General features: G+C 37.4%; 1 protein-coding gene across 2 annotated transcripts in view; it reads right to left on the minus strand.

Moving 5' to 3' along the window:
- Nucleotides 1-26,170, minus strand: part of RELN (reelin) — a 286,617-nt gene that overhangs the window by 31,720 nt on the left and 228,727 nt on the right. For both annotated transcript variants that reach the window (XM_032192390.1, XM_032192399.1), the window contains exons 31-45: nucleotides 25,063-25,139; nucleotides 23,351-23,509; nucleotides 21,387-21,575; nucleotides 20,882-21,155; nucleotides 19,307-19,447; nucleotides 19,034-19,211; nucleotides 17,455-17,539; nucleotides 16,434-16,616; nucleotides 14,879-15,050; nucleotides 14,686-14,788; nucleotides 11,888-12,117; nucleotides 8,582-8,802; nucleotides 7,358-7,505; nucleotides 3,748-4,006; nucleotides 2,213-2,462 (exon numbers count right to left, since the gene is read on the minus strand). In XM_032192390.1, coding sequence (XP_032048281.1) covers nucleotides 2,213-2,462; nucleotides 3,748-4,006; nucleotides 7,358-7,505; nucleotides 8,582-8,802; nucleotides 11,888-12,117; nucleotides 14,686-14,788; nucleotides 14,879-15,050; nucleotides 16,434-16,616; nucleotides 17,455-17,539; nucleotides 19,034-19,211; nucleotides 19,307-19,447; nucleotides 20,882-21,155; nucleotides 21,387-21,575; nucleotides 23,351-23,509; nucleotides 25,063-25,139 — 2,669 coding nt within the window. The remainder of the gene's footprint in view (nucleotides 1-2,212; nucleotides 2,463-3,747; nucleotides 4,007-7,357; nucleotides 7,506-8,581; nucleotides 8,803-11,887; nucleotides 12,118-14,685; nucleotides 14,789-14,878; nucleotides 15,051-16,433; nucleotides 16,617-17,454; nucleotides 17,540-19,033; nucleotides 19,212-19,306; nucleotides 19,448-20,881; nucleotides 21,156-21,386; nucleotides 21,576-23,350; nucleotides 23,510-25,062; nucleotides 25,140-26,170) is intronic.

Here is a 26,170-nt window from a genome sequence, read left to right on the forward strand (position 1 = left end):
CTCAAAACTTTTCAAAACTTTGTGTCATGAGCACAAAGATGATGGCATTGCTGGAATAGACATTATATGTTGCTGAACAAGTGTAACTCAGGAGAAGGCTGCAGTACCCATCAGCCACCTAACTCAAAGGACCACAGGTGCAAAGATAAAGTAATCTGTCAAGTCACCAGGATTAATTCAAGCCAATTTCTGTAGCTGCAGCATATAAGAAAGTGATGTGACAGCATCACGACCAGAAGCTTTTTGTTTTTCAAGCTGAATGATGAGAACTCAGCTGGTCGTAATCTCTGTGTAAGGCAGAACAACTCTCAAATTCAAACTTCTGGCTCTTCAACAAGATGGTTTAGTCACTCTTTCCATGCCGCTCCAGACCAGCTCATTTCAGTATCCAGCATAAGCAATTTTAAATTGAGTTTGTTAGTCAATGAGCTTATTTTCATTCAAACACAATCTACCCGTATTAAACTAATGTATTCATTTCCCAGCAAAAATCAGCAATTTCATTATTTTGCTGTTTAGGGCTTATAAATTTGATTATGAAAAATAAAAATTAGTCAAGCTCACTAAATACTTCAAGTTAAACTTTTATACAGGCGTTAAAAAGTAAATATCAATAGGCACAGAACTGTAATTGGTAGTAAATATTCCAGCTGCTAAAGTTTCTGGCTTTGTAAAACATGGAGTATGGTTGCAATGACAGTGGTGATAAATCTGTTATCTTCTTTGATTACTACCAGCCCATTACTACCCTCACACACAGAAAATGACCCTTAATCACCCAATCAGTCCTACTTGATGTCTAAGCACAGAACGCAGTGCTATAGAAACACAAGGACAAGTGGATACAAACAAGGGTAAATGAATTTTTGGTGTTAAACCTTCAATACCAAATTGAAATGTTTTCCTCATCAGAAGTGGAAGCATGACTAGGTAGTGTCCTGCTTAACTTAATACAAAGTTAAGATAATGGTAAGCACAGTAGACAAAGAAATAACCACGAAAAAAGGAAGGAACTATTTCTTTGTCAGTGTATAAACAAGCTGCCAAAACACTTAAACTTAGCAGAGATCATTTTAGGGATGCTGCAGTGGTTTTAATACCAAAAGAAAATTGTTGAAGACATAAGTAAAATGTTGATTACTTCCATAGGGTTCAGAACAGCAAAAGCAGGTAAGCCACTTTATGTAAAACCTTTTTCTATTTTCACGCAGAATTCCAGAGGAACAGTCAGTAACTCAGTGAATTTATGCACACTGAGTGCTCCAACATACTACATTGTCCTTCTCATAAAAAAATAAAAATGCACCCCCAAATGCTATGCTAAAAGAATGTAATCTAACATGTATAAACAAGTTATACAATCAAAAGCTAGGAATACCTATTGTTTGTGCATTTTAAAATCCACATAATGACCCAATTTTTAATTTCCCTGTGATGCATACTCAGTGCAGAGCAGGTTTTTGCACATATATACGTATGTATACATATAGATATATACATACAGTTACACAGATAAAAGCATGAGTATGTAAACATATGTATATATGTGCAAAAACCTGCTCTGCACTGAATATGCATTGTATGAACAAAAAGGAAACCAGACAATAAAAAATTACATCATTATGTGTACATGCATGTATATATGCTTATATATGTGTGCATAGATATATGCACACATTCATACATAGACATATGCATACAAATATATACGTACTTTCTATTTCATATGGATTGTACAAATTTTCACAATCGATTCTGACTTAGCTCGTGTCAGAAGTAGGCTAATAAAAACTATTTCTTAGTCATACAAGTGCAAATGAGATCTGAATTGAAACTTACTTCTCAAAAACTGCAAACCCACAAAACAAGAAACATATGCTGGGAACACCCAGATGCTTATTATTAGAACCAGAACATCATCCCAAGCAGTGGATACAATATGCTGGCAAATAAACTAGAGTAAGACAGCTGCTAGTATTTTTCTTAAATGAGTTGAACTACAACTTAACTGCCTGGAGAAGAAAACATACTTTAGTTTATCTTAGGCTTCAGGTACCAACAATAAATGCTGATATTACAGTTCCTGACAGAAACATGCAGTTTTCTTTGGTTTCTCAGTTCTTGTTATGATGGATAATGGAACAATAAAACAGGTGAAATTTTCCATGCAAGAAAGTAAGAGAAATGGCAGGATTTACTAGGCAGTCATTACCATAGCAGGAATCCGTGACAGAGCAGGATGCTGCAAAATCTATTTGCAAGAAAGAGTCTTCGTTGACAACAATGTCAGTGGTTACAACATAGCGGGTGCTAGCTTTCTCGATGAACACTAAAGCATCCCCAGTAGACCCACAGACTGGCATCTTTGTGCCACCAGGATGGAGCAGCCACTTTCTACTATCCAGAGTGGTAAAATCATCTTCTAATACTGTATTGCCAGAGATGTTTCCTCCAATAAGAATCTGAAACATCGTAAAAGGAATTGTTATTGAAAAAAATCATGCTTAGAAGTCTTCACAAACGCACTCATGACAGAGCATCCCAGAGGAGGAAAACATTGAGTGATCTATGCATATATATGTTCTGATGGATCATAATAGACAAATTTACTTTGTAAAGATTTTATGTTACGAGGAAGGGGAATAGCTTTCTCCTGTAGAGGCATCCTACGGAGATTGGCTCAGCTGTACAAATCTGAAGTTCAAGGAGGTGAATTCCATTCTGAATGAAGTACAAAAATAAATGTTGATAGGAGCAAAGTGTTACACTGTTATTTTTCCCACCGACTGTTCAGCTTTTCTACAATATGGTGAACTACCACCAGATTGCATCTGACGATTGAACTGCGGTAATATTCTTTGTTTTGATGTTGACTTCCAGAGATTAGGATTTTACGATACATCAATTAAGTTATAACTAATTCTTTTTTGTTATTCTGAATTCAGTTACTGATTGTTCTGAACTAATATAACTGACTAACTTCAGTGAAGATATAGGGATGAAAGAATAAGAGTTTTCTTTTCATTTTTAAATGGAGGGATAGGAAGTAAAATTTTGTAACATGGATGGATGTTCAGTGTCCAGGTTTTTCCTATGGATGTGAACTAACTGCTATATAAAAAAATAAATAAAAAAATTAATGAATGTTTAAGCAAGTTCAACTGGGGCAGCCCAATAACACTACTTTGAGTGCAATAACTTCAGTGGAATTTCTTGAGATTTATACCAAATCATACAAAGCAATACAATATACCCTGAATAGAAGCAAAACCCAAATATGAAAAACAAACAAACAAACAAACCTTAAATTGCTTTCAAAATTACAAGATTGATATTGATTGAAGTTTTTCTCTAGTGTTTCCTATTACATTTTACCAAGGAAATTACATATTTGGGTAGATTTGAAATTAGGGTTTTCAAAGTTTGAACTCAGACCTGGATTTTGCATACTAAGGCTTTCTGCAATGTGACCCTGTGGCTCTACCCATGTATTAAAGACCTTCCTAGTTCCAAAATAGACATTCAGTACCCAACATAGAAACAGTGCATTAAAAGCACAAAATTAGCAAACAGCAATTTTGCCCAATTATTTTGCTAGATTAGTATAATTCTGGAATATCTGTATAAAAAGCATTTTTGCTTGACCCAGTAAAATGACATACATGTATGCCAATACAAGGGAAACATTAAGACAGAAAACAGTCTAAAACTATATTAAAAAAACCAACAACCCAGAAGAGTACTTACCTGATCAATTACCCAGGGACTGTAGAAATGCCCATTCTCAGATGGTTGCCACCAGCGAATTCGAGTGGAGCTGGAACGGGCCTTCATTGGGATTTCCAGGGCAATGTATCGTCCCACATTGCTTGAGTTGCTGAAGAGGAACTCCTGGAGAAGGCTCCAAGTGAGGCCACCATTGAGCGAATATTGCAGAAGCACAGGCTGGCTTCTGGGGTCTGGTACCCCCTTACCGCATCCCAATCTCATGAAGAACTGCACAAATCTAACAGTGAGAGCAATTACTGTAAAAAATTGTTTTTCTGCAACATCCTAGATAACCTGAATTAGAGACTTAGAGTTTGTCCATTGACAAACCCCATCATTTCTTGGTGTAAGAACCAGCTTTAGGAGATGTTATCGTTTCCTTTTCAAAGGCTCAATAATATAAGTAGACAGACAGGTGGGATAACAAAAATTCATTTTGCCTGTGTGGTAGTTTGCCAGGGGCTTAACAAAGCTGGTCATTTTTGTTTTGAGCTTTTCTCTGTGTAGCAGATGGTGTTGAAAATATCAGAAACATAATCCTGGGTGAAATTTTTATCCTGTAACCTGTGAGTACAGATTTTAGAGGCAGAAAAGCAATAGTGCCTTAATGGTGCCTTGATCATAATTTGCTAGGAATTTGATGAAATGCTTAAATTCAAAATTAAAAAAAAAAAAAAAGTTTTCCATTGGCATAAACTAGAGAAAATCTGGAAATGAGAACAAAGCATGTTTCACTTCCAGGGACCATTTTGTCCATTTAGTCAGCATGGGAAATTTGTCTCAATCACACCACTTAAATGTGCTGGCTTCCCTGAAGCCAGCCCTAGACACCCAGGGACATGAATGCTTTCATTCCCTTTTTAATTGGTTGCTCCAAAGAAGCACAATAGGCTTGTATCAAACCGAGAAATTCTTCCTGTTAGATGATGCTTATAAGCAGCACTGCAATGCACTTGGAGTGGAGGGAAGCACTGTTGTAATGATATTTACCCATCCGACTTTCAGGGATATTACAAGTATTAATTTGTGTTTGCACAGCTCTCGCACAGCTTTAAAGTGCTCTATCTGTTCTAATTATCACTGCATTAGTGCTGCCTGGCTCACAGTCGAATGAAACATGGGAAAACAAGTTTTGTATCAAAAGTCTTGGTCTGGTTTTATCTGCAGGTAGATCCCCTGGGAGTGGAGGCTGCAGAGGTGCTGAGGAGACAAAGCTTCAATAAAACACTGAATCCGCAAGTCAATTAATTCTAATGCTCTCTGTGACTTGCGGTTCCTCTTGGTGCTATATATAACTTCTTTCACTATAGATTATATCCACCACCATGTCCCAGACATAACATATTGCTTCAGCTGTAAAGCAATGCTGGGGATCCTCATGGATCAACATAACATCTGTAATGGATTGGAGTCACTGCTGGTGAGTCTTTGTTCCTCCACAGATTCTCTTTGACATTCACCACATAATTTAAAGGAAATAAACCCGGGTGACCTTTTCTCTGTTGAATTTGCTCTCTATGGGTTGCTATTCTTTCATCCGAATTTTTACTAGCGTAGTAATAACTCATTCAGATATCGGTAAAATAATGTTTAACAGATTAAAGATAGCCATTTTAATCATGTCTTTTCTCACCCCACAGATATTTTGCAAAGGTTCTGCCTATTTTGGAATGGAAAAAGCAAAGCTTTCTTATGGATACTCCAGTAATTCAGAATTGAAAGGGGTTTGATCAGATGTGATACCTAAAATATACTGTCCCTACTGGTATTTCATGCTGTGTAATTTCAGCTACGGGTATCACTGTAACGACAATACATTGTCCCCATGGTTAAAATCTTTAAAATACAGAGGTGATGACAGTGAATACTGGATTGGAGAGTCCACTTAATTTACATCCCCACATGCAGAGTAGCATACAGGACTGACACCACTGCTCAGCTGTGTGGTTAAGGAAATCTCTAAGAAAAAAGAGAGGCTTTTAATGATTACTGAGTCCAGTACTCCTTAAAAGATCTATTAGAAATGCTGTTTATCACTGTTTTTTTGTCATTTCTGGAATAAATAGAAACCTCTCCCCAGGTCCCAGGCAGAACTTGGCATGTCTGTGTCAAAGTCAGATCTGTTGTCTTGTTTTGCAGGTGGCCAGTAGAGTCAGCCTGGAAATTAAGCAAATCCCTACACAATTATTTTAGGTTTCTAAAGAGCAGTCCCCAGCAAAGCCTTTGCAGTCTACCTTGCTGTTCAGATGAAAACATAGAGTTATTTGTTGATAACTGCTATTTTTCATGGCATACACAAGAAATTAAACATACTGCTCTGTTTTCCTTTTATTAGGACAGGAGTCATTTATCTCCATATAACACCTTGAGGTCAATATATGCAAATCCAGCTACAGACTTTCATGGAGAAGAGATAAGTGACGTCTCTTTGAACATAAGCAATAAGGAAAACATGTCATTTAGTCTAATGGAGCAACTTACAAGATATCTTGTACCTTCTGTTAAAAAATCTTTTAATTTCAGAACAGTCCAGGAAATCAAATTACAGCAGCTTATGGATGTTTGTATTTACCAAATTCTGAAAAAAGTTTGCTTTGAGTAATCTCACAAATTCAATACAGGGTTCTCTAATATTACACTTCAATGAAGGTTAGCTAATTGCTTGTCTAAATTTGTAATGGTTAGAAATTAGGCTCCTTTATTGACTGTAAGGCTCTGCAATGGAACCATTACTTAGAGCGTCAATGTTAATGAAAACAAGAAGCTGAAAAGAGGTAAACTGCCTGTTAAAGTGTGTCCCACAGAACATTAGAGAGGAGAAGGGAGTTTGCAAGTTATCAATGGAAAAAATCATGGGAAAAAGGCAATCTTTCCAAAGTAGTAATGTAAAGATATAGGTTAAGATACTAAAGAAATTAGAAAACAAGGGCTATTAGCATGCACACAATTAAGATGAGGCTAAATTTATATTAATTTTTCTGTAAATTTTTTATGTGGCTTACTTAGTATGCCTTTCTCATCAAATATCTCCTCTGAAGGCCATAATGATACATGGTCTCTAAATACAATAAAAATATTTGTTTTTCAATTGCTGTGCTCAGTGTAGTTGGTGACAGCTTGACAGGAATTTCTCAGTGAATTATTGGAAACAAACGTGCACAATAAGAAGAAATCAACATTCAGAAATGAAAGGATTATGAGATGATGAATGTAACACTTATACTGGCAGCACACTCTTGCTTCAACAGTGGCTCACAATACAACAAACTGTAAGACAAGCAGAGTGTGTGATGTGCAAACAATTCATCATATTACACATTTAAGAAATAAAAACTTGCATAAACTGCTGAAGATGTGGCGTCAGATCCTGGAGTTCTTATTCAAGAAAAAACCCTAGTGTTAAAATAGTCAACCCCGTTCAAGTTAAATTTAAGTTAAAATGGTAGAAATGGTTAAAATGGAATATGTGCTAGAGTAAGGAAGGCAGAATATATTAGCTTGCCTTTACTACAGAAGTATATCATATGTCTTATTCTTCAGTATATTATTTCTTCAGTGAAATACTGACAGGACTTTAAAATTGTGTTACCTTGCTTGCGACAAATCTAGGTCTCGAGTCATCAGCATACGTAAACCTTCTTCATTAAAGAAAAGGTTGTTTCCTCCAGACATGATGCCACATTTCCTTGATGGCTTTCCACCACTCACAAGCAGGAATCTATCAGACTCCAGCTGACCTGAATACACAGTAAATACATATTTATGATTTACTCCAAAGTGCTCCTGCTGCAAGAGTACTATTTCCAGAGGAAGAGAGCTAAATTAAATATTACTTGCAGAGTGAACAAATATTCATGCCAGTGTTTATGATTCAATGTTTTTTAGAAAATTGTCACAAATCAAAACAAAATAAACTGTTAGCCCAGAAGTACGAAGTTTGGGACCTTACTCTCCAGTTATTCATATGATTTTCTACTTCTCTTCATTTTTCTTGAGATAACAGCAATGTATCCAGCTCTATATGGAAACTGTGTGCCATGTGCTAGCATGCAAGAAAGGGCTGTCAAAATTTGAAATGAACAGTAGTACCTTTGAAAGGAGAAGTTTGGTTACCAGGTGCTGCTTTATTCAAAATGTGCTCTTCTTGCAATACTTGTTAGGAGGGGAAAATCTTGATTTTTTTTTAGAGGTGTTTGCATGGATGCTGTGTTTGCTCAGGCACTCACAGGCTTTGAGTTGCCTCCTGGCACTGTCCACTTGGGGTCCCCGGTCTGCTGTGCTTGCTGAGCAGTGCTGAGACATAAGGTCTGCTCCAAAGTATCGTTTGCCATATGAAGGCCACTCAAATTTCCTTTGCAGGGAGAAACTGCATAGTCCTAAAGCCCTTCTTTGTTTTCCTTGCTTACATGCATGCTGTCTGTGCTGGTCAAACTACCCAACTGTATTCACTTGAACAATAAATACACATTTTGTGAGAATTAGATTGACATATCCCTTTCCAGAAATTGCGTGTCATCATTCTCTTCTGAAATTAGTTGCTGCAAGTACAATTTGCAGAAACTCTGTTTTGATGGCAAATTTATATTCCAATATGAACAACCTAGCAAAAAGTCAGTTGCTCCAAAACAGGCTTTTGATAGCTATCAGGCATTCACAAACCATGCTTGAGAATTACATCCAAACAACTTGACTCATGGGAATAGTCTCACAGCATAGTTTAGATTCAGAAGCATGCAGAAGGTCTCATCTTTGAGCCCTGAGTTCCACTAAGACTAACAGGTAGAATTCAGGCTAAAAAAAGAAAAAGAGATACCTTCAAAATCATCCTTAAGGAAGTCAGAATTCTTGGTACTTATTTTGCAGGTTGGCCCAGAGTACCCTGGGTCACAGATGCACTTTGTGCCATTGATGCAGCTGCCATGCCCATTGCACATCTCCTCACACTGTGGACCAATGTACACGTTGTCAATGGCCCAGGTGACTGGCTGGGATCCAGCAGGATAAAATCCTTGGTACCATCTGAACCTTGCCAACCTGAAAAAGGGGGAAATGTACTTAGTTTAAATGAAAGTTTTCTCTTTTGTTGTATACTACATGTATATATAAATATACCATACTATACATATATATATACTATTCTTTTTGGTGGAATTGACTTGATAATAATTTAATTCTAGAAACTGACTGCTATGTCTAATTCCTTCACCTTGTCATCTTTATGCTGACATTCAATCCAAGTACTGACAGAAATAAAAATAACATTATTCATTTGCTGAAATACCAAAACTGAATGACAGACTTGAAAATGGGATTTGAAATCTAACCACTCTTCTCTCCATCATCCATGGGAAGGATGATTGGCCATGGTCAGACGGATTTCCTTCTGCCTTGCTTTACAGCATCTACGTCAGACCAGGCCGCTCCCTGTCTTCTGGAGAATGAAATCCTGCTTCACACTGGCACCCTGCCTCCAGGGAGACCACTTGTGGAAATGGGCTGGTAAAATCTCACCCTCAGTTACGTGAACAGAAAACATGATCTGCCATGTCACCAGGTATTCAGCTTGCTTTCAGACAGCTTAATCTTAAAACAGACTGATAGTGCAAGTTGTTAATTTAAACTATATTCTCCTTTGGGTCCTGGCCTGTCATTTTTAATTCTCAGCCTAAGTGCTATTTGCATCAGTGCTGCATATAAAGAGGAACAGACTGGGGAAAGAGGGAAAACAAACTGAGCAGGGGAAAAACACTTGAGAGACTCATTTTATTCCCAAATGAGAAAATGTTTCAAAGGATGAAGGAAACCAGAAGAGTGAGAAGGGAAAAGTGTTTAATTTACATGTTTAATATGACTTGTTAGAAACATCTAAATCGAGGGATGGACTTTCTATCAGGGAGCGTAGTGATAGGACAAGGGGGAATGGCGCTAAATTAAAAGAGGGTAGACTTACATTAGGCATTAGGAAAAAATTCTTTACTCTGAGGGTGGTGAGGCTCTGGCACAGGCTGCCCAGAGAAGCTGTGGATGCCCCATCCCTGGAGGTGCTCAAGGCCAGGCTGGATGGGGCTTTGGGCAACCTGGTGGGAGGTGTCCCAGCCCAGGGCAGGGGGACTGGGACTGAGTGATCTTTATGGTCCCTTCCAACCCAAGCCATTCTGTGATTCTGTGATTCTATGATTCTATGATAAATGCTGCAGGTGAAACAATGGCACAGGTAGCTGACAAATGTTTTTGTCTTTATGTGCTAAAAAGGAATATTTATGAGGTGATTCAGGTGGTAAGAGATAGCTGATACTGTGGGGATACTGCTAACAGTTTTAAGAAAGATAACTAAGAATCAGAGTACTGCTGGAAGTCAAAAACATTGTTTTTACTATGTCCTGAGGTGAAGGACACAAGAACGAGGTTGGAAATGTTTTAAACTGCTCTTTAGGGGACATCTCTGTCTCTTGGGCTGTATTTGTTCCACCCCACAAGAACAGGGAGCCTCGTCTCAGGCTCCCTGCTGGCCTGAGTGAAGGGTGACTGAAACAGAGAGTGAAATACTGGTCTTGTTGAAGTCAGTAGGTATTTCTTCACCAACTCAACAGGCTCAGGATTTTTTCCTTCAGAATCCTACAGGAATACTAAGATCTTAGATACAGCTATCTGCTGAGGACACACATTAATTTCCCAAAGAACATATGCAGTGGAAATAACTGGAATGTCTTCATCTTCATTTAAATATAATCACTTTACACCTTGGGGACAGAAATGCTGGTTCTATTTAGCATTACACAAGGAATCAGGTTTGCTGATTTTTTCTCTTTATTCCAGTGGACTCTGGTGGGGAAAACCCCACATCAGCCCTCTGGCCCAAGGATGTCATTATACCAAAGGCTCCATGGATTCTGCTCTTTGCTGCTGGGTTCTGTTGACTATCACCAACTGTTTTCTGGCCCACTATTGGGCAAGGAACAGGAGGGAAGACAGGCAAATTGGACATAATCAGTAAGGAACATAGGACTAAAGCAAAATACGTGGAAGGTTTAAATGAGATATTAATTTGTATAGTCAAATTTTTCATTTGGGGGGTGCATGGGTAGTTGGGTAAAGAGTCAAATAATTCTTTTGGGCTAACCCAGAAGGACAGACGTGCTGCTGCAAAAGATGGTTAACTACTCTATGCTTGAAATGTTAACTGTCATAAAACAGAATATTCAAGTTTAAAATTTAAACCTTTTCTTAAATTATTAAACATCCAGGTTTTCCAAACTTGGCTCTCATCTCTTATACAGGTCTTCTCATACTTCCAGAGGCACATATGAAACCATTTATTTAATGGAAGGGCCATTGCACACAGTAGATTCATAAATACAGTCTCATAGTTGGATAGCTCATTTTAATTTATACATACTACAGTTTAATCCTTAATGATGTGATTTTTTACACAAACTGAGTTGATACTATAAGACAGTTTTCCCTGGAAAAGTAAACAGTACTGTTTTGAACTTTTTTTATGTGTAACTTTGAAAAGTTACATATTAAATTGCCTGCAAGCACAAATTATTTTTCTATCCTATGTATCTGTTATCATCCAATTTAGCATGTCCCACAACCTTAAAGTTCCCAAGTGACTGCAGCTGTTAATTTCTTAGAATCAGAGAACTTTGCAATTACAAGAGACCTTGAATATTAAGTAAGTCCATTCCCTTACACTAAGGTAGAATCAAGTTTGTACTAGCTCACATTTTACTGTATTTTCTAATGAATCCCAGATGTCACACAAAAACATCTTTGATGAACTAAAATATGAAATTAAGTTAAAAACATTCAAGGAGCTTTTTGCATTTATTCTACTATACAATACACTTCCACAAACACGTTATCAATGAGATATATAGATAAATAAGAAATTATTTGTGGTTACTCTACATTAGTATTAGGCATGACATATTTTTGGGAATCACCTGAATACTAACTGCCACTCAGGGCAAAAAGGGGAGAAAGATTGGTCATTTGGTCTGTTCTAATGCCACTGTTCTTATGGACTGCTAATGTTTGGATACCATTTTGGTTGGAAAACAGACATAAAAAGAAACAAACAAGCAGCTGGGAGGATTAAAAGCTAGACACTTACCCACAGAGGTGGAGTTTTCCAAAGTGAATGACCTCCCTCCTCCAGCCCTGGGTGGTGCCTGCATAGTAAGTGCTGCTTGGGTGATGTTCAGTGGAGCACAAGGAGCTGAGGTGGCTGCTGCTGCTGTAGCACAAGGGGAGAAGGAGGTGCCAGGTCGCCCCCAGATCTCGTGAGAACTCCAGTTTTACCGGGTCAGCAGATGAGCTATCAGTGGTGCAGCCAATATTGATCTGGGGTCCAAGAGATGAAATGCAGAAGATGACAAAGGGTATGCTGGGTCACCTAATCACTCTTCATCTTAGTCTCTCCCATGTCGTATGGTATTTATTTAGCTCAGGAAGATGGTGATTTAAGAATTTGTTTAACAACTGCAATGATGAACTCAGGACATGCACATGAACATGAACACTTGCACATTGGCCTACCTGTCCATGTGCACATCACGCTCTGGGTCATTGTAAAATGAATGTAATATGAAATCCCCAAATATTTCCACTAGAGAAAACTTAATTAGACAAAAGAGAGCTGATAGTGTGGCTGGAGCAAATGCATCAGCTCAAGAATGTGGACTTTTTAAAACCAGAAATATTAGAACAAAATGTGCAAACATAAACTTGGTAGATTGCTGAGCTGCATTATTATCTATTACATTATACAAAAAATAAAATAAAATAAAATAAAATAAAATAAAATAAAATAAAATAAAATAAAATAAAATAAAATAAAATAAAATAAAATAAAATAAAATAAAAAAGCTCATGCCACAGGAATTACCCTTCAGAGCATCTGGTGTTTCACTTCTATATGTTCTTTAGCTTTTATACTCACTACTCTTTCTGCTCATGTATGGCATCGAAGTCTGAGGTGAAAGCATTGAAAAGAGCGTCATAGCTGGACTGGATTTAGATTCAGTGTCACACCAAAACACAGTGTGACAGTGACAAACTTCTCAAGGTGTTCTGACAAGATTCCTGATGTGCAGAACAATAGAGAAGGCAGAAAACCTACGTGACTTGCAATGCTACTGGTATCCTGTAACAAATCATATATGTTTTATACAGAATCTGAGACCTTTTATGACATATTTTTGCATGCTCACTGTTCAAATTAGTCTGCTTTGCTTTCACACAGATATTAAGATGTTCTTTCAGTTTCAGATTGCTTATATAAAAGAATTAGTTGCCTTACAGGATGACTATGTCACATAAAATAAAATATACTCTATTTACTGTGCAATAAATAAAAATTTATTGCAGATGAAATACAAAGCCTGTACTAAAACTACAGAATATTTTGTACTTTTAGATATCTTTGTAGTGAAAAGTAAGTATCTTTCTAACATACTACTCTGTAACAAAAATGTATTTTTAAAGTCCAGTTATATTTAGGACAGTGCATGAATGTTGAAAACATATCCTACACTGAATTTCTTTCATCACTCTTCAGCGCACATGAGAGCCATCAACCTACATTTGACTAGAAGGGTTGTCTACTCATCTGGAAGCTTAGAGCAATGCTTGACCCAATATAGTTTTTGACTCTTGAGACACAGAAAGAAACTCTATTGCATTATGCATAACTGCTTCATTTATACTAATGTCTACAAAAATGTGAGTTGAAGTCACTTAACTTCCTTAAAACAATGTTCTTACCACATATGGAAGTATGTATGGAGATTTTATGAGGTTAATGCCCCAAAGACTTATGAATATCTTAAAATGACCGCAAACATTTTTGTTCTACAGGCACTAATCTATATTTTAAAACAGAAAATGGTTTACCTTCAATAATTTATGAAGTAGTTGCATGACAAACTGAAGCATGCATGAGTACACAGCTAAACCAAGTTTTCTTGGAAAACTCTTAGTATCATTTCTTTAATTGTTTATAAATCAATATCATTTGCTGTTTGCATGCTAGAGCATGCTACATCTTTGTTAAAAACAGCCTTGTAATTGTGGCATGGCAATTTACATGAAAGATTCTTTCACAGTATCTTAAGAACAATAAAATGACTTCTCTAAACAAACACATAGTAGGCTGAAAGGTTACTCCCATCAGTGGCTGTCCAAGCCAATGCTCAGTTTAGGTTTTAGGATAAACCAGAAGCACAGTTTAGTTTAGACTAGGTGTTGTCATTGGGAGTGTCTGCTTCCACTGATTATATAAGAAGCATGAAAAATATGCTCCTTAGTCATGACATTTAGATAACTCCCTAAGATGGGATGAATTCAGGCCATTGTGGCAAAGAATAGCTTCCACTAGATCCTTTATGAAAGCATGGGCAGAAGCAAAAGGAAAGCAGAGGCTTGGCTTTCAGAAAGTACAGCCAGTGCAGTAAAGCTAGCCTGCAGGAAAATGATTTCTAGTGTCACAGATGAACTTATAGCTCCCCACTGGGCCAGATCATGAAAATATTTCAACTGCACAGTTATACTGAGCAGGTTGTAAAGTAGCAATCTAGACTTTCATTACATTGTGGTGCTCATCGTCTTGTCTGCCAGTGGGGACTCTCCAACTTGTAGGCGTGTTATCAGTGCAAGTATATATGAATGGACAAAGTAGTAAATTAGGCAAGAAAACAGGAGACTGTGAGGCAAAATTTTCCTTATCTGTGTGATAAAAGCTTCAGGATACACCCACAAGAGGGAAAGCAAAATCAAAATAATTACAGGGGAAATTAAAGAGGCTTCTCTGCCAGGCAATCACAAAGTGCTGGACAAACATGCTGAAGAGCAGAACCTGAGAGAACAGAATGCCCTGAGCAAAATGCCAAGTAACTTTCTGAGGATAAGTACCTCAAATTGGATTACAGTGTTTTCATTCACACTTAGATCCCTTGTTGTAATGGAGTGTTCTCCTACTTCATTCGAAACAAATACCATAGCTGAATCTTCCTCACTGTGAAAAAAAAAAAAAAAAAAAAAAAGTATTTTAGGATCATTTTTTCCACAGTCACTTTTTTCTAATTTATTGCTGAGTGATGCTTACGGAGCCCCCTTAGATGAATATGGGCAATAAAGCCCAATGTTTCCACCAGGATAGAAAAACCAGTTGTCCTCTTTGGGACCGAAGTCAAAGGTATCCAAAAGGATCACGGGATTTTTAAGGTTATTTCCATCAATAATGAAGTCATCTATGATCCATATTTCTTCCTTTTTGCCTACAAAGAAAAGGGTAACATTCCTATTAACACCTAATAAAGCTATTATTAAAAAGCAGACTAGTGGCTGATATGTATGTGTTACACTGAAAAACGGGTGCTAAAGGAGAGGCTTCACAGGCAATCTTTCCATAGTCCCCTTACTACAGAATTAACTTTTATTTCTGTAAAATGTACAGAAGTCACAGGAAACTGAAGAGTGAAAAACCTATGCTAAGCAAGTATCTTCCACTTAAATCACATTTACTTTGAAACTATATCATCAGTGTCATCTTTAGCTAAGAATCAGCTAAATAAGCAGCTGCCTAAAAGGATGATTTCATTCTACAACTTTTTTCCTTGCACTCAGCAGCCTGTATTTGCCAACCAAGAGCTCTTTGAAAGAAACGGAAACTCTGAGTGACCTTCTTTCAAATGGATTATGAATTCAAATGTGTTGCAAAATTAGTGTTTGCAAACTGGAGAGAAAAGATTAGATTGCCAGATCTTTTGTGTAATTGAACTTTTTCTTCATCTATCTAAAAGCTTTTCTGTTGATCAGAGAAAGTTAAAGGGCTTCTTTTATGTGAAATTTGTAATTAAAGATGATTTCTACAAGAAAAGTTTAGTTAAATGTTTTAGACAGGACCCATCAGAAACATGAACTGGAACTGGATTCTTAGGTCTGGATTTGAATTTGCTTTTTTGTTAGAGGTATGCTAGGTATTTGTCTGAGTGGCATAAATAATTGCTGTATCACCAGGTCTAAATGACCACTGGAATTTGTTAAGAGTCCTTAATGCCAACTCCTGCTAAGAGATGTGCGTAGAGAAACTGAGAACAGAGGACAGTTTTCTTCAGCTGGCATATGTCCTCTAATCAGGAGGAATAAGCTGTGTTCCTCTTGTGGTTTTCTACAGTCCTTTACAATTTAATCCAAAGATTAACTGCTCAGTACATTCTCTTTCTAAATGCTTTTTTAATGCCTAGTTAATTCCAAGCAAGGTGGGCCCAATTCCCATTTACACACGAGACACTTTTTTATAATGTGAGTATTGTAATGGGGCCTCAGTGTAAAGGAGAATCAGGTCTATTAAAAATAATGAGGATAACCTCTGTGAACTGTATTGGTGTTGCTTGATCTCCCAAACCCTCCAGGGTCAAAGGAGATACTCTTCTGCACACCACCAAAGGTATTAGGTTAAGGTACTTTCACTTTAAAACATACAGAAACTTCATAAGAACTGTAAATATAACCTTCTGATAGTTTTAATGGAAGGTCTTGAAACATAAGAAAACAAGATTTAAGAGTCTCTATTCTTGTTGAGTCCAAAAATCCATCCTCTGACAGATGCTAAGCTTTGCAATTATGGATCTGGAGGCCCATGGGTGTCTATTCCTTACCATTGTTGTAAGGTTGCCAGAGTCTGAAACGTGTGGCATTGCTTTGGGCTGTGTAGGGCAGAGGAACATTGATAAAGAGGACATCTGTAGTCTGTGTGAAGTAAAACTCATCTATCAGGTGCCAAGTGATGCCACCATTGACAGAATACTGCAGCAGAATAGAATGAGACCTCTCAGGGGTACCTGGAGCAAAGAGGATGTGTTCATTATAAATTGGCTTTAAAAAACACTAGTGCAAAAACATTTCTTCAAGTGCAAATATCGTTAGCTTACTCAGACATCTATTACATAGCATGAACTAGCTTTTATAGCTATTTAAGCTGTTGAGAAGTTTTATGTGTATTAAACACATAAAAATCCCTGTGCATTCCTGTGCTTTTCTGTCTAGAATATGCTAATTAATTAGGGACTAAATTTGCATTGATGTTTGTTATAAGTACAGGCAAAGTTCATTTACTTAGATAAGAAGCTGTATCAGTGTTATATATGTATATATATGTGTATATATATATATAGAGAGAGAGAGATCAGAACAAATCAGCTCCTTCTTCCACATATTTTTTGGCAATTCAGTAGTTATTTGCTTGTTGTTCCTAGGTACCAGACATTATTATCACCACCTGTAGCACTCACAGGTAGACACAGCTTTCACTACTTTACCTCTTGTGAATCAAGTATCAAAATCCAGCCTTGTGCCTTCAGCTATTCCTGCCTTTTAGAACAATAAATTTAGTCATCTTATTTTTTAATATTTTGGCAGGGATCATATTTAAAAATATTTTCAAGACATAATTTTGTAAAATAAGTCCTCACATAGATTTTGCTTTTAAACATGAAGTATTGGGTATATTATTGTTTTGGGGTATGTTATGGTTTTTTTTTTGGCTAATATTTTTTTCCTCTCTTTTGCATAGAAGTCTTAAACAACAGTAGTTGAAAATGTAAATCTATACCATTTTCTGTGGTACTACTTTATAGGGATAAAGCTAGAGAAGTGATAGGAAATAAACAGTGATCTTACCTTTGGCTATAAATTTAAATGAAAACTGGATGTACACAGTATTAGTGCAATCTAGATCTCTTGAAACCAGCATTCTCAGTCCTTCCTGCAAATACAGAATATACAATGTGAATCACAGTTTCCATTATTGAAGATTCTCTGCAACTTACTGTTGTATGGATGTTGTCTGTTACTGACTGCTGTGGCAGCAAGAGAGGTAGCTCTGTCCCTTCTTTTTCCCAGGCTGAAAATTAGAATAGTGATAGCCTTGGCAAAGTGATCCATATTAATGGAAGGTGCTAGATATAGGTCAGTGCAACCTTGAGAGGCACAGCTCCATGATCAGGTACAGACACAGGTACAGCTCATTCAGCTCGTGCCCTGAATCACCAGGATGTCATCTGATCTGCAAGCACTGTAGTTGATTTACTCAGATATTCAGTCCAAGCTCATATAACCATTCTTTTGGTGAACCTGAGCACCATAATTTTCAAGGAGGAAGTCTCCCCTCTAGGAGCTCTTTTCTGTGCCTCCAAAAATAGTTTTTATACAAATATCCTCTTCTGTGGTAACCTCTTGACTTAGGAAGGCATGGTGCCTTTTCCTATAGTAAGGAAAGAGACTGGTGGGAAAAGTCATAGTGACCTGTAAGGACCCATCTGTCTCTACAGATGAGCTCAATGCTTAGTGGATCCTGGAGACAGACCTGTTCTGCAGAGGATCTAGCAAACTCCACCTCACAGAGCTTTCCTCTTTTTCAGACCCCTTCCCCCAAGGAACAACTTGCAGGAACAACCAAGCCAAGTTTTGGACAATTCACAACCTCTGATTTATGATTTAGATTATTTAAGGAGGTTGAACTGGAGTCTAGGTTTTGAAAAAAAAAATGTATAAAAAAATAAATTCTACACGTGAAGTTATTAAACTTTGCTTTTCAAGGGCACCTAAATTCACCATGTCAAATGAAAAGACTTGTGGAAGCTTAAAATTTGTGTTCTTATCTGAACAAAAGTCTTTTATGGGGAGAAATATTTATCTGTTTTGTTGAAGAACTGAGAAGTTCAGAAAACATGGCATTTCCTGACCTTTTTAGACCTTTAGTTAAAAACAAACTAAAAACCCCTCCTTAATGAGCTAAAAACCTTTTAGAAGATACAAATAAGTAAACCACATTCTAACTACACAAACATTGAATACCTAGACTACAGTGATCAATATCATTCAAAATATTCAAAAATCAGTCAGAGGATTTCAAGACAGACATCACAAATTGCAGTGAGAACTGTATTTCCAAATCACTCACTTGGCCTCAAGAATCATAACTGCAGAGTTTCATTTTTTTCCTTTGGAAGTTAAGGAGGAATTTATAACCAAAAACGATAACAACAAACAAACAAACAAACAAATGTTTGTTCATAAAAACAACTATAACAAACATGGTGCATGTTGTTTAGGGCAGATAAACATGATAAAAATGAAAATGTCAAATTCTAGCCTAAAGACTTTGAAACAAACTTATGGAGGAAACAACAAAAAGCACTTTCTCTTCCTAACTCTACTGGTTTTTATTAATTTTTTTTCAATGTAATGAATTTCTGACCCCTTTAAAAATGAGAGCTGTTCCAGACTTGATGGTGTCACCATTCAGGTTTCCCCTCTCAGCACCATAGACCTCAGGCCAAAGGTCTGGATGCAAGTTACCATTGAAATCATCCTTCAGGACAGATGGCAGAGGAATGACAGGGACACAGTATGGACCACCAAAGCCTCTGTCACACCTAGCAACAAATTCAGAGGAAAAGGTATTATCCATCTGGCCTAGATAAAACACAACATCTTTTCTACAAAATATGGAAAGTAAGGTGCTACTTACACACAACGATCTGCATCACAGATGCCGTGGCCTGAGCACATCCAAGGGCATCCTGTAGCCAAGATCACATTATCAATAGCCCAAGAATCAACACCAGAAGCATAGTTGTATTGAATCCATCTGAATCGTGTTCTGGGAGAGCTAGAAAAAATAGAGTGAATGTATTTCAGGCTTCAAAATGTTTCCTCCACAAAGTGTTATGCAATAAAGAAAGTCCTGTGGACCTCAGGAGAACAAAAACATTTTAATAGCACAACACTTTGTATTTGGAAAAGATTTATATTCCATCTGAAAATGGAAGTTTCAATTTCTCAGATGAGTTTTCAGGCAAAATTCCAGATCTAAAGGAAAATGTCTGAAGTGAACCAGTGTTGTGACTCTACCTGGTTAGCAAAGTGGTTGAGCAGAAACTATCAGCTTTACTACATTCAACAGCTCTATAAGTTGCTAGTAGAGTTGAAACAATATAAATGCTTCAGAAAAGTAATAAGTAGTGAATTTATATTTAGTGTTATGTAACGAAAAAAAGATGACATGCAGTCATGTATATTTGTGTAATAATGTATGAATATATGTACAAACATGCACCTGCACACACGCTATGGTAAACGCTGACTGCCTTACTATGCTCAGATGGGGAAAATACTTTGGAAAAAAAAATCTGTCAAAATGGTATGGATTAAATAATTTCACAGTTGTTCAAGCAGGAAATGTTCTGTGGAGCTGATCCTAGAGCAACACACTGGGAAATACCCTGTGACTTTGACTGGGTCAAGCTATCTTCATACTTGTGAAGAAAATTATGGAAGAATCTTCTTGGATGTAGATGTATGGTTCTGTGAAGTGAACTATGAGATTAGAAACCAAGACATGAATTGTAGTCTCTGTTTATTTACTGTGTCCATTTTTACTACAATATTTTCAAGGTGGTGGAATTTACAGAGATAATGTGTAGGGTGCTTTTAAGAATCATGGAACTATTCAGAGTAATGGTAAGTGAGATTATTGTCATCTGTTATTTCTGAACTAGTGCATGGTTTTATTCAGAGAGATGGATGTCAGCTTATCTGCCACATTCATTTACAACAATGTGATATTACTAGGAGGCAGGCAGAACTCTCCTCCTAGTCAAAAGGGTGGAGGTGGCACATCCAGTAACATGCATTTTGACTTGCTGAATGCTGCGATTAATGTACCTAAATCTTGGATGACAAATAACATTATTACTTATGTGAAATGACAGAAAATACCCTTATATGAGGGGATGGGTCAGTGCATTCTCTCTTCTTTCTTACTTGGTAAATGTTAGAAAAGCTTAATTTAGAATTCCTGTTCTTGATGCCACAGATTGTGGGCAAGACTTAAGAATTCACTGATCAAAATTTGTTACTTAAATTCCTGCAGTTCATATTATATCTGATGAAATATTTTGAAGTGAAATTTAAAATCCTGATGACGTGTCAACACACATTTAATAATTTAAAAGACATGCAGAAAATTCCCAAGCTAGGGGATGTTTGCTCAAATTAGATCAGTAAAATCTGTATCATGCTAAACAGCTAGAACAGTGCTCACTATGTTGCAGGTGGAAGGTAGACCGTAATTCTCTTCCAATTTTGGAACCTTTCTGAAGTGTAGATGGAGCTCTCGGTGTAGTGCTGACAGCCGATGGTTGGAGGCACACACTCCTCTGTCACCAATTGCCAGTCCCTCCCATTGTTTAAAGAATACTGCAGGTGGATGCTATGAGAATTACTGTATGGCTTGCTGCAACCCATGCTTAGCTCAAACTGCAGGAAAGTAGAAGCTGATACATGAAAGTCCCAAGTCTCTGCAAAACGAGGTTTTCCTAATAAAAGAGAGAAACAACAAAAATGAAATTGAATGCCTTATGCATGTGCTTTCAGTACTGTCATTCAGATTTGTTATCTGCATTTTCACCTCCTTCTTTTCAGCTTCTCTTCCTTGCAGATTACTATATACTCAAACCTCTGAATACCTCCCATATTGTAAAAACCTGACCCACACGGAATTTACAAAATAGGTGCATACAAATGTAATAGTGCTTGGTGACACATACCGATGTTTTCACTGAACATCAGAGCTGTATCCATAGACAGGCAATCGATGTCTACTTGACCCCCTTGTATTCTGTACCAGCTTGCTTGTAAATCCACAGTTCCATCAAATTTATCCTGGAAGCCAGTTTGAGAGCTGTCATTCATCCCTATAAGCACATCATCCAAAGCCCACTGAGCTGAATGCTTCCCTATAAAAAGCAGAATGGGTGAGTTAGTGGAGTTCCTGTTAGTTATTTTTTTATAACCGTATCCTGCATTCATGTAGTGAGTTGTGCTCAGTCACATAGACTGACCACGGTTAAACATGGCTAACACATTGCTCAAGGATGAACCTGGACTCTAAAATGTTTCTGCTTCAGCTTCAATGCTTTTATCATCATGCACTCTCCCTGTGTTTGAATGAGACATTTCCTGAGCCCTTAGGTTGGGGATTTCATTTATCAGTCACAACCTTCCTGTTATTCTCCACAGCTAAATCAGAAAGGCCTCTGACTATCTCCCAAATTACCTTTAGATTGGAAGAGGATAGTTTTCTGCTGGCATGCTAAAAATGTTGTCGTAGTGTACAATCACTATTGTACCCTTATAGAAGAAGAAGGAAAGACTTGATAAATTGTGAGCTCACAACGATGTGCCAGGACTTATGTCTTGCCAACAAGAGGAACACGGGTCATGGCTGATAAGGCCGCTCTGCACTGAGTTATGTCAGACAAAGGACAATCTATGAAGGAGCTAACATCTGTAATGAGGAGTGGTTGTCACCTGTGGGCACTGGTATGGAAGCTTGTATTTCAGTCTCTCGTCACAAATTCTCTCTCTTTCACTGAGATCTAGAGGACTGCTGTCGGGTAGCCTTACAGTGACCACTCTCAGAAGAGATGGATGTCACCTTGTTGCCTCCAAAGGCAAGCAGCAACCAGCAGGACATAGGTAGAGAGCAACAGGTCTGGCATCTCACCACTAAACAGTGCAAACAGCTATGGCAGAATGATGGTCTGTGGTGCACCAATTCCTGCTCGGCATTTTTCTCAAATGAACTGGCTTTGTAGCTAAATCACATCCTCTTGTCTTGTCTATTCTCTTCCCTAGTGAGGACAGTTAACTCCAGCACATATATTGTACAAAAACGTACGAATAAAAACAGCCATCAAAATGATAAATGATATCCAAGAAGCTACATCCCATAATTACCTGACTGTAAGCTATGTTCTTTTCTCCCCAGGGAGCTGCTGTTAAAATGTGCTTTTCTGTGTGTCTGAATATCACCTTCTATTTCCTGCAGGGAGCCAGGAGCTCCTGCCTTGCGCAAAGGTGAAACACTTAATAAGGACACTTTTACTAGTAGCAATGTGCCACAGTGCAAGGTAGGAGCTGTGATGGTGGCTGTAGCTATCAGTCAGCATCAGGGCTTTACTTTCATCTGAGGATGCGGGAGATATCTGAGTGGGCTTTGGAGGTGGAGCAGAAGTAGAGGCATGGGGCTCTGGGTATGCAGAGATGTTAATATAGGCAGTTCTGTAATATAGGGAATCCTATGATTCTATGAGATGGGAGCCACTACGTAGGCAGGTTCAAGGCTAAGTTATACCTCTTCTTCCAAATTAGATGAAAAATGAGATGTGTACGCCATTTGACATCCCAGGTCACTCTTTACTCAAGTACATCCTCTCATCTTATTAAAGCTTTTCTGTGTAGTCTTTTCCCCTCTCAGCATCTTTAGTTTAAACTTGGCTTTTAAACAATTTTAATCTTAAACCCCATATTCTGCTTGGGTGCTAAAGAAGAAAATTATGTCTGTAGCATGACCAAAGAAAGACTAAACATGCACTTACAACATCCAATCTGTTCACCACAACGTATTTTTGGTAACCTGAAGTTTCTGCAGCACATGCCCATGTGGAGAAGCACTCATGCTTGGGTTGGATAAAAGCATTTAATGAATTCTTAGCATGGCATTGCATACCGTGTTGTGGCTGCCACCACCTGAAAGCTGTGGCAGGGGTTTTGGCCTCCCGAGGTAAGTCTATCGAAACAACCTGAGGTTCCAGGTATGACATGAAGTCCAGCTCTCGCAGTAAATGCCAGGTGATCCCGTTATCATTTGTGAATTGAACCACGAGACCTGTAGTTAAAATTAAGCAAGGCAGTTAGTTTGACTGGGCAGAGAAGAGGGAGGCAGCTCTTCAAGCCTGTGCTCAGGAGTTGCCAGCCCTTATCCAGTGTACACCACTGGCGTTGAGTGTGTCTCCCCTATCCATTTGGCATTTCCTGGTCCAGGAGCATTTTGTGCTCAAGACCTGTTGCAAACATGACATGGGCTCACTGTCTGCTACATGTTGTGTTGCTTGTCTTCACCAAACTCAAAGGATCAAATCTTTTACTTAGTGAGGGGGTAACGTGCCTTTCTTAATGTATGTGGAATATTCCTACAGTTTGTGTGTGACACTAAGTTGTAATTCTTATAGCTGGGCTCCCCATAAGGGGTAGTTCACAATGTTTATACTACCTCTGCAAACTTAAAGCATCTTTAAAAGTGAATTACCATAATGTTTAAATATTTAAATATTTTAAGGTATTTGGATCTTACACACATTATGGTAAATACTAGCACATAGCAGAATTTTGAAATCACTAATGAGCTCATCACAAGGGATGATGCAAGAAAGAAGCACTTTCTATGTATATTTCTCCTATTAAAACTCTTTTATACTGGAGTACTTTCAAAGATAACATATTTTCTTGTGTCTTACAGCAGTGCAAATGAGAGGAGAATCAAACCCTTACTGTAATCTATGCTGAAAGATGGCAGTTCTGAATTGGTGTCAATACAAATGCCATACACCAGGAAACAGTCCATTGATGTTAAATGGTTTATAATGAGAGAAGAACAAGGTTTTCTCAGTAACAGAATTTCTCAGTGATTAGTGACTTCTGTCTTCATGCAACTACACCACTTTACATAGAGAATCTGCTCCCAAAACTCTGTTGATGCTTTCCAAATCCAAATATCATTCCCGACTCCATCACAATAATTCTAAGCATGTAGGTAAAATAAGAGAGGATGCAGCTGGGAGAGATGAACTTATTCACACTAAACATATTTCCTGCTGCAGCTTCATAATTTTGTGCTTCAGGTAAATTATACATGAGAATGGGTTGAAAGGCAATCTTTTATCAGACCCACTGATGGAGATGAAAACTGAGTAAGCTTTCAGGCACACAACTCTTCTTCAGGTGAGATATGGAAGTTGACAAATTTATCCTGAACTTGAAGTTTATTCCTTGTGTTTCAAGGAATGAAACCTGAAGAAAGTCCTGTGTACTTGTATATTTGCCTGTTTTCCAACATTTTCAAGTAGTTTAATAGAAGCAAATATACCTCTTCTCTTCTTGCCAATCATGTCTTAAAACATCACAGCTCGAACAAATTTACTATTACTAATAGAGCACCATTAGGTTTGGTGAGCATAAATATAAATAAAAATATGGGATAAAAGTAAATAGACTTCTTTTTAATTGAAAGTTAACTTATTTATCACTTAAGAAAAGTGAAGGGTTAAATGAAAAATGTTAAAAATGAAACAGACTTTCTCATTTTGTAGAGAGAGTAAAAGGTAAAAGCACTACAGAAGACCCCAAGTACAAAAAGCTTATTATAAGGAAAAGAGGTTTTACCTTCATTTCTGGCTCTTGGTCTGTTGCAAGAGTTGCCAGAAGCCTTGCTTCCAATTTGTACATAAAATTGAACTAGCCTGTTAAAAAAAATATCAGATTAGAAGAGAAGTGCAATTATCTTCTAATAGCACAAGGTTAGTTAGGATAACTCTCTTCTCCTTAACTAATGTGGCATTTTCAGTTAGGTCATTATTTCAGGCTTATTGATCAGGCAGTGATCCTACTGAAATCAAGCATTGCCATAGTAAAGAGTAGGGGACCCAAGACAGAAGTTGATGTTGTTTATTGATCCTTTGCCTAATAAATATATTGTTGAACTGAGCAGGAAACTTTAAGAGATCCTTCCTTCACACAAAGATGCAAAAATTCTAAAGCCAAATCTGCAACTTACATCGGATCTTACCTTGATCTCTTCTAACTGGAACCTGGTTTAAGCCTTAACAGACAACATTAGAGTTTAAATGGAGTTATTACATCCTCTCTAAATCACCAGTCTCTTTTTGATTGTTAAATTGTTAATGTAAAAAAAATGTCAGTAATAAGAGTTCATGGGATGTTTTCGTGAACTAGTAACTTGGAGAATGAATCTATATATTTTAATTTCATTGAATATTATCTTATGTTATGAGACAGGGAAGAAATGTTCCTGATCTGCTTTCTTTGTATTTTCCCCGTAGCCATTTCTTTTATCACTTCTATACTTTCTCCTCCTCCTTTCTATGGTAAACCATGGCAACACTTTCATCCTCATGATAGTTTTTCCATATCCTTGATTTTTCCCATAGTTACTTTCTGAAACCCTTCTAAGGCTGCAACATGTCTTTGAAACAGTGTTTCTGCTTTAACTGACAGAATTTTGGGCAAGCCTGGAACATCCCTATCTAGCTATATTTGAATTAATAATTATCCCATCCTTGTGCCCCAAAATCTTGTCATTTTTATCACAGCGATGCCTTGCTACACTTGTTGAATTATTATTTTTAATTGTGAATCTGAGGTGTCAGTGTAGTTTACATTTTCCTTTAGACGTGCACTGTTTTACTAGTAACAACAATTTATTTTAATTAATGTCCTGTTGCTCACTCACCAAATTTCATTACATATTTCT

Source organism: Aythya fuligula, chromosome 1 (assembly GCF_009819795.1).
Source record: "Aythya fuligula isolate bAytFul2 chromosome 1, bAytFul2.pri, whole genome shotgun sequence".
NCBI lineage: Eukaryota > Metazoa > Chordata > Aves > Anseriformes > Anatidae > Aythya > Aythya fuligula.